Below are 8,448 nucleotides of genomic sequence, written 5' to 3' on the forward strand. Positions count from 1 at the left end.
CTGTCTCAGCCCCCTGCAGAGCACGAGTCCCTGGTCCCCACAAGCCTGCAGGCTGAGGATGATTCAGACAGGGCTGGGGAGTGAAGGCAATTAGATTCCACGGACGAGCCCTTTCTCCTGCGCCTCCTTCCCTCCCTCCTCACCCACCCCCGCCTCCATCAGGCACAGCAGGCAGGGGTGGGGGACGTAAGGAGGGGAAGGTGGGGGACCCAGAGGGGCTTTGACGTCAGCTCAGCTTATAAGAGGCTGCTGGGCCAGGGCTGTGGAGACAGAGCCCGGACCTCCACACTGAGCCATGCCCACCCCCGACGCCACCACACCACAGGCCAAGGGCTTCCGCAGGGCTGTGTCTGAGCTGGATGCCAAGCAGGCAGAGGCCATCATGGTAAGAGGGCAGGTAGGTGCCCGGCGGCTGCAGTGGACTGGAGCCCAGGGCTGGTGCCAGCTGCCTCTGCTACTCCCCAGTCTGGCTGGCAACCCCAGGCTCAGGCTCCATGCAGACCCCTGGGACCTGGTGTGGGTGTGGAGTCCTGGGCACGGCGGCATCTCCTGTGCCTGGTGTTTGAGTCCCTGCTGGGGGAGGGTAAGGTGATGCCTGTCACTGTGTGTGCCCCTCTTAGGCCGACCTCCCTCGGGAGTTGTGTGGGTCCCCGTGTCTTCCTTCGTCTTGAATCTTAATGATGGGAACGTGGAAACAAATCCATCCAAAAACTCCCACATGGCCAGAGGTCCCCGGCTGCTGCACACAGCCCCCACCCTACTCCCACCTGCCCCTGCCTCCCTCTGCCCCAGCTGCCCTGGTCAGCACCCCAACCAGCCTGCCTGCTCCAGGAGGCAGCCACAAGGCCTTTCCCGGGCTCTAGCAGCAGCTCATAGTGGAGGGTCCTGGGCAAATATGGGGGCAAGTCCAGAGTCAAAGAGCATCTGGGCTCTGGGGCGATTCCCGTTGGCCTGTTCCTCCCTTATTTCTCTCATTCATTCATTCATTCGCATGGAGTCTGTGTTCCCTGTGACCCGTACTTGGAAGCCCTGTGTACAGGGAGCTTCCCAGCCTGCAGGAAGGGTTTTCAGTGCCTCCGTGGGCACACAGAACCATGGTGTCCCTGGCACATTTGAAATGGATTTTTATTTATGGACCTCGATTGAAATGTGGTGTGAGTTGTAGCAGTGTCATTTCCAGGTACCTTCTCAGGGACGCGGGGCGCCCTCTCCCACCCTCCCCCACCAGGCTCCCCACCAGGCCCTCCCCAGGGGGACCCGGGCCCAGCCTCACGGGCTCTCCGTGGCCTAGAACTGCAGCGCTAGCTGCATCCTACACCCCCGCCCCGAGGGTAAGAGGCGACTCCAGGAGGGGCTTCTGTTGCTCCCCTTCATGTTCCACGACCCTGGAAGACCAGGGTGAAGCTGATTCTTCTCTTACAAGGGCCCAGAGCCTTCTTGGGAGTCCAGCTCCAAGAGATGAGCCCCCGGTGTCTGCCAAGTCCCCCTCTGTCCAGGCCTGGGACGGCTCTGGGATCGAGGGGTCGGAGGTGCTGAGCCAGGGAGAGGCACCTGCACCCAGAGCTATGACAAAGGGCAGAGGGATGACAAGGCAGCCAGAAGCGGGTGCCTGGGGGGGCGCAGAGGGGCAGGGCCCAAGGACAGGCGTCCTGATGGGCTGTGAGAAAGGGCCCCTGTGCGGGAGCCAGGAGGGTAGGGGGTTTGTTCACTGGGGTCCTGTGGGGGCAGCTCCTTTCTGAGCTGCCGTTCCCTCCCCGGCAGCCAATGCCACTGTCCAAGACATCGCCCTCTTCCCACCACTAATCCAGTTAGCGCCTGGCCTGGGGACGGGTGACACAGCGTCTCTGTCTGTCTGTTCCCCACAGAGCGAGGAGCAGGCGAGCACCCTCCCAGCCCCCACTCCTCCCCCTCCACCATCGCTTCTGGCTGGGCTGCCCCCATCGGGAAGGGTGCGCAGTGCCTGCAGGCACCTCGGCTAGCATCTGCCCCAGCAGGCACACAGTAGGCGCTCACCAATGTGCTCTCATGCCCGGCCTGTGTGCCATCAGCGCCGCCCAACTGTGGGATCAGCTCTGGGTGGGGGTCCCCGGGTCTCAGCAGGTGGAGGAGGCATGGGCGCCCCCTGTCCCCACAGTCCCCGCGGTTCATTGGGCGACGGCAGAGCCTCATCGAGGATGCCCGCAAGGAGCGGGAGGCAGCGGTGGCAGCAGCAGCTGCTGCAGCCCCCTCGGAGCCCGGGGACCCCCTGGAGGCCGTGGCCTTTGAGGAAAAGGAGGGGAAGGCCGTGCTAAACCTGCTCTTCTCCCCGAGGGCCACCAAGCCCTCAGCGCTGTCCCGAGCTGTGAAGGTGTTTGAGGTGAGCTAGTGCCCTTCGTGTCCCTGGGGCAAGTTCACCTCTGGGTGGGGCCGTGTGGGGTGAGTTCCTGGCCCCTCTATAGCAGAGGTGCAGCTGCCCAGGCCACTGAGGCCAGCACAGGATGCAGCGGGGGAGTCTCAGGCCTCGGCTCAGCCCCCATGGCATCTAGCCACACCCCTGTGTTTTTGAGGGATCCTGAGCCCAGCCCTAGGGCTGAAGCCACCGAGCCTCCACTGTGCCTCCTGCCTTGCCCATCCCCTGGATCCCCCTCATCCACCATTTCACACATGGGGGGCTCCCAGCAGGGCAGCATGGGAGGCAGGGGTAGGACGGTGTGCCCTCTCCCTCCTGCCTAGCACAGCGACTGAGGTGATCACTGATTGCATTAGTCACTCCGGCCCCACTGTGCCCGGGGGGCAGGTGACCCGGCTCCCAGAACAAGCTCCCAAATGACATTAAAGCCAGACTCCCCCAGCCCAGCTCCCAGAGCCAGCTTCGTGGCCCGAGGGCCACTGCGACCCACTGCCCTTGTTGCTGGGCAACGGAGGTGGGGGTGGGGCGGACCGTTCTGGCCAATGTCCTGGATGCTCAGGGGCCAGTGAGACTCAGGGCCCATCCTACAAACCTGGATGAGGTCACCAGGGTTGGGGGCACCTTCTCACCAGTGGCTGAAGAGCTGGACAGTGTGACACGGCCTTGGGACACACAGAGCTGCCCAGAAGCAGGTCAAGCCTCAAGCGGTGACAAATCCTGGTTAGGTGCATGACACAAAACCCAGTTTGCCAGTGGCAAACCCTGGTCTGGTGGCCGACAGCTGACCTGAGCCTGGAAGAACGGGATCTGTGTGCTGCTAGAACAAAAGTCAAGGGCAGGGCCTGGCCAGCCGGTCAGATGTGCCTCCTCCCCTCCTCCTCACCCTCTCTCCATCTCTGTCTCTTTCTCCTTCTCTCTCTCTTCCTGCTTTTGCTCCCTAAGACGTTTGAAGCCAAAATCCACCACCTAGAGACCCGGCCCGCCCAGAGACTGCGAGCCGGGGGCCCCCACCTGGAGTACTTTGTGCGCCTCGAGGTGCCCCGAGGGGACCTGGCCGCCCTGCTCAGTGGCGTGCGCCAGGTGTCAGAGGACGTGCGCAGCCCCGCGGAGCCCAAGGGTGAGGCGGTTTTCTGTCCTTGAGTGCCGCCAAATGACCTTGAGACGCTGGGGTGCAGGGGCTCCTGCAGGGGGACCCTACAGTGACCACGTGGTGATGGACTGTTTCCCTCTCTGTGGGCTCCACTCTGCCCCCCGTTTTGCTACACATCCGTGTCTGGGCCTGGGGCCACCTCCAGAATCCCCCCGCAGCTATCACAGCCCCTGCTGCCTCTGCCCCGTGGAAGTCTGGTAGGGGAGGCTGCTTCGAGGTGGGTGACGCGGCCCCATGGCTCCGAGCTCACCAAGACCTCTTCCTCCATCCCCCATAAAGTCCCCTGGTTCCCAAGAAAAGTGTCAGAGCTGGACAAGTGTCATCACCTGGTCACCAAGTTTGACCCTGACCTGGACTTGGACCACCCGGTGAGTGGTGTGCCCCCCACTCAGGCCTCTTGCCCCTGATCACATCCCCTACCCTTATCCCAACCCTGGACAGGAGTCTGTTGGTTTCAGGAGCCCCCGTGGCCTATGCCCCCAACCTGAGCATGGCCGCCTGACCTGTGCACCCCTCTGCCCTCAGGGCTTCTCGGACCAAGTGTACCGCCAGCGCAGGAAGCTGATTGCTGAGATTGCCTTCCAGTACAGGCAGTGAGGGGCCCCTGCGCTCGGGACCCAGACTCCATCCTGCAGGCTTACCCTGGACCTGGGGGGCGGGAGGGAAGGACAAAGGGGGGGACCCATCTTGTCACAGCATCAGTGCCTCCTGCCAGGCAGCTCTGCTCCAGGGCTTTCCATGTCCCCAAATCCCAGTGGGGAAACTGAGGCCCGGCGGGGGGCTAGAGCAACCCACTGAGGCTGCACAGCAGGCACAGTCAGCCGGGGTGCACCCTCCTGCCCATCCTCCAACCCAAAGGCCTCACTGCACAAGGCAGATGTGGACCTGTGCCCACAGAGGCTCCCTCCCTCCCTCTTGCCCTTCCCACTCCCCGAGGGGACCTGCTGACCACTGGCCCCCTCCCCAGCGGCGACCCGATTCCCCGTGTGGAGTACACCGCCGAGGAGATTGCCACCTGGTGAGACCCCGTGCAGCTAGCTGGCGAGGGACTGGGGAGGAGCCCGGGGGATGCCTCCTGGAATCCTGGTGTGTGAGGGCCGCCTCCAGGGACCTCGGCACAGCAGGAGAGACTAAGGCCAGGAAGAAGAGGGACCTCCAGGGCTCAGAATGTTGGGTTGGGAGGAAGAGGCTACCCATCCTGTGGGGCCATCCCCAGTATGCTGAGGGACCACCCCTCACCTCCCCCTACCCCCTGGGATTCCCCAAAGCCACCAGCAAAAGCCCTTCCCAGGGGCCTGGGTCTTCACGGGTCCCCAAGAGGCCTGCGTTGGGAGGGGTTCAGGCAGGCAGAAGCACCCACAGCTCAGGAGGGGCTTCAGGGAGGGGGGTTCGGGGACTGGGGTGCGGCATTGGCGGGCCCTGAGCCCCGCTGCCCGCAGGAAGGAGGTCTACACCACTCTGAAAGGCCTCTACGCCACGCACGCCTGCGGGGAGCACCTGGAGGCCTTTGCCCTGCTGGAACGCTTCAGCGGCTACCGGGAAGACAACATCCCCCAGCTGGAGGATGTCTCCCGCTTCCTGAAGGGTGGGCCCAGACGGGAGGGGCGCGGAGCGGGGTGGGGCCGGGGACGGTCAGCCACGCGCCCCAGCCCAGCGCGGTTCCAGCCCGTCCTGGCTTGGCGGTGACCAGAGCGGCCCCTTGCAGAGCGCACGGGCTTCCAGCTGCGGCCTGTGGCTGGCCTGCTGTCCGCCCGGGACTTCCTGGCCAGCCTGGCCTTCCGCGTGTTCCAGTGCACCCAGTACATCCGGCACGCGTCCTCGCCCATGCACTCCCCCGAGCCGTGAGTGCGCGCCCTGGCCCCAGCCCGAGGGTGGGGGTGCGACGGGCGGCCGCTCAGCCCCTCCCTCCCACGCGCAGGGACTGCTGCCACGAGCTGCTGGGGCACGTGCCCATGCTGGCCGACCGCACCTTCGCGCAGTTCTCGCAGGTACGCCGCGGCCTCCAGCGAGTCGGGTCGCCCCGGGGCTGGCCAGGCGCCGGGGGCGGGGGTCGGTGTGCGGGTGGGTGGAGTGTGCGGCCTGCGCCTGGGCCCCGCCATGGGGGCTCAGCGCCCCAGGGTCGCGCGGCAGAGGGCGGGGCTGGAGCGGAGCCTCCCACGGCCTGTGCTGCCACCTGCCGGCTATCTGGGAATGGCGCCCACGGGCTTAGGGATATGGTCAAGGAGGGCTGCCTGGAGGAGGAGGCCCGGCGGAGGGGCGGATCCAGTGGAGGTCGCCAGGGAAGGTCTCTGCCGCCCGGGAAGTGTCCCAGAGACCCCTGGAGGGGCTGCGGACACCCCCGGCGCCCCCACCTCGAGCACCACCCAGGGCTGCCTCTCCCCACCCTTCATCCTCCTCCCTGCTCCACAGGACATCGGCCTGGCATCCCTGGGGGCCTCGGATGAGGAAATTGAGAAGCTGTCCACGGTGGGTTGACCCCTCCATGCAGGGCCCGGGATGTGGACTTGGGGGTCCGAATCCAGGCTTTGCCCTCCTGCCGTCCAGGCTGAGTCCTCTGCTTCCACCCAGGAATCGTGACCCTCACCCTGACTCGCCTGCGGCCTGGCCTGGCCTCCCTGGGGGTGGTGTCCTGGTCACAGGTGACCAGGGGCTGCCAGGTGATGGCAGCTGTCTCAGGGCTGATGCTGCCTGCCTTCCCCACAGCTGTACTGGTTCACCGTGGAGTTTGGGCTGTGCAAACAGAACGGGGAGGTGAAGGCCTATGGTGCCGGGCTGCTGTCCTCCTATGGGGAGCTCCTGGTAAGACCCTCTCCTTGCTGCAGTCCCCAGCAGAGGGACAGGGCTGGGGGACAGTGCAGGGAGAGGACAGGCTCCCAGCGGGAGGAGACTGAGGCCTGGGCCTCCAGGACTCAGGCTCTGTTTGGGAGAAGGCTTGTCTCTGCCCAGTCCTCACCCCACCCTATCCCAGGCCTCAGAAGGCCCGGCGGGAGAGGTGGGGGCGACTCTGCCCCAGGAACCGCCCCAGCGTCAGGCTGTGGTACCCCGGTTCCCTCAGGGACCTGGGTGCAGTGGAGTCAGTGATGCCATTGGCCTCCTGCCAGCACTGCCTGTCTGAGGAGCCCGAGATTCGAGCCTTCGACCCTGAAGCAGCGGCCGTGCAGCCCTACCAAGACCAGACGTACCAGTCAGTCTACTTTGTGTCTGAGAGCTTCAGCGACGCCAAGGATAAGCTCAGGTGGGCTAAGCTCCCAGGGCAAGCCCCCTACGGTGCCCCACACTGGGCCAGCCAGGCCTTCCTTCTGGCCTTGAGCAGGGCTGGGCCTGTGAGCCCAGGTCACAGATAAGAAAACCGACCCCCGGTTGCCGCAGCCCCCACACAGCAGGGACCCCGTCCGTGAGAAGGACCCCAGCGTCTGGGGGGTGGCAGACCTATAGGACTGGGGGCTGCTGGGTGGCCGGGTCAAGGCTGGTCTTGGAGGTGCTGGCAGAGCCTGAGTTTTGTGAGGAGGTCCTGTGGAACCTGTCCCAACCCCCTGCCCTGGGATGGGGAGAAGTCAGAGGGGATAGACAGAGTCAGGGTGGGGGGCATGGCGGGAGTGGGGTCCCCAGGGCTGGGGGCCTTTGGTGCAATGACCAGAGTGTCAGGAGAGGAGAGCAAAGCCCACTAGCCTCATCCTCATAAAAGGTCTCATCATTTTCCCTCCAGCCTCCTGTAGTGCACTGGGGAGACTGAGATCAGGGACTATGTTTCCAATGGATGGGGGTGCTGAATTCCACCCACAGGCTTAGGGATATGGTCAAGGAAGACTTCCTGGAGGAGGAGGCCCAGTGGAGGTGCAGAGAGGGATGGGACGCCCGGCAGAGTCTCTAGTGGAAAAGGCGCCTAGTGTATCTCCCCCATGAACCCCCTCACCCAGTCCTGGAAGAGGCCTCAGTGTCCCGCCTATGACCAGGTGGCTCAGAAAAGCCCTAGGAGCTCTGAGCCACCGTGAAGGTGGAAGCGTGGCCCCGGCTTTCCCTCTCCTGGAGGCTGCAGACTCTGCCCGCCAGTTGACGAGGGCTCTGCCACTCTCCTCCCCAGGAGCTATGCCTCACGCATCCAGCGCCCCTTCTCCGTGAAGTTCGACCCGTACACCCTGGCCATCGACGTGCTGGACAGCCCCCAGGCCGTGCGGCGCTCCTTGGAGGGTGTGCAGGATGAGCTGGACACCCTGGCCCATGCGCTGAGTGCCATTGGCTAGGTGCAGGGCACCCCCGAGGGCCCTTCCCAACCTCCCCTGGTCCTGCACTGTCCTGGAGCTCAGGTCCTGGTGAGGGGCTGGGTCCTGGGTGCCCCCCATGCCCTCCCTGCTGCCAGTCTCCCGCTGCCCCTGCATCTGCTTCTCAGCGCAACAGCTGTGTGTGCCCGTGGTGAGGTTGTGCTGCCTGTGGTAAGGTCTGTCCTGGCTCCCAGGGTCCTGGGGGCTGCCGCGCTGCCCTCCGCCCTTCCCTGGCACTGTCTGCTGCCCCAATCACCGTCACAATAAAAGAAAGTCTCTACACCTGCCTGGCCTCACGTCTGTGTCACAGAGACAGACCCTGGGATCCCCAGACTCCCACACCCCAAACCCAGCCTCACTCAGGGGTTTTGCCCTGGCCTCCTTCCTCCTCTGGGAGATGGCTGGCCACCCTGGCCAGGCAACTGGCCCCTCCGGGCCTGGTTTCCCTGCCTACCCTGAGGCCCCACCCAGCGCTGAGCCCTCAGCAGCTCCAGAGGCTCGGGCACCCTGGCTGAACTGCCCCATCTCTGTGGGGTGCCCTCCCAGGGTGGGGAGCCAGGTGACAGTAGGAGGGCCTCTCTCAAGCCTGGCAGGGAGCAGGGTCACAACCGTGCTGGCTGGGGGTGGTCTCAGAGGTGGGCCTGCAGGCC

At 65.0% G+C, this 8,448-nt stretch overlaps 1 protein-coding gene across 3 annotated transcripts; it reads left to right on the forward strand.

Annotated features, from left to right (window-relative positions):
* The first annotated feature begins 205 nt into the window (after positions 1-205).
* Positions 206-8,078, forward strand: TH (tyrosine hydroxylase). 3 transcript variants are annotated; one of them, XM_017887696.1, is made up of 13 exons: positions 206-397; positions 2,135-2,356; positions 3,332-3,506; positions 3,819-3,907; positions 4,065-4,132; positions 4,507-4,557; positions 4,979-5,124; positions 5,245-5,380; positions 5,458-5,527; positions 5,949-6,005; positions 6,243-6,338; positions 6,641-6,774; positions 7,621-8,078. In XM_017887696.1, exons 1-13 carry the CDS (start codon positions 296-298, stop codon positions 7,778-7,780), a joined length of 1,506 nt encoding a protein of 501 aa, XP_017743185.1. In that variant the 5' UTR covers positions 206-295; the 3' UTR covers positions 7,781-8,078. The 3 variants fall into 3 exon arrangements, with proteins under 3 accessions (XP_017743185.1, XP_017743191.1, XP_017743202.1); XM_017887702.1 differs by having other exon boundaries at positions 206-385; XM_017887713.1 differs by lacking the exon at positions 7,621-8,078 and having other exon boundaries at positions 282-397; positions 6,595-6,753.
* Positions 8,079-8,448: the final 370 nt, after the last annotated feature.

This window comes from Rhinopithecus bieti, unplaced genomic scaffold (genome assembly GCF_001698545.2).
Source record: "Rhinopithecus bieti isolate Rb0 unplaced genomic scaffold, ASM169854v2 scaffold_1014, whole genome shotgun sequence".
Taxonomy (NCBI): domain Eukaryota; kingdom Metazoa; phylum Chordata; class Mammalia; order Primates; family Cercopithecidae; genus Rhinopithecus; species Rhinopithecus bieti.

Bases quoted from the DNA above. Each gene is read 5' to 3' on its own strand.
- TH (XM_017887696.1), top strand. From the start codon at position 296: ATGCCCACCCCCGACGCCACCACACCACAGGCCAAGGGCTTCCGCAGG. The intron at 3,507-3,818 runs GTGAGGCGGTTT...TCCCCCATAAAG, and splicing joins CAGCCCCGCGGAGCCCAAGG to TCCCCTGGTTCCCAAGAAAA. The intron at 5,528-5,948 runs GTACGCCGCGGC...CCTGCTCCACAG, and splicing joins CCTTCGCGCAGTTCTCGCAG to GACATCGGCCTGGCATCCCT.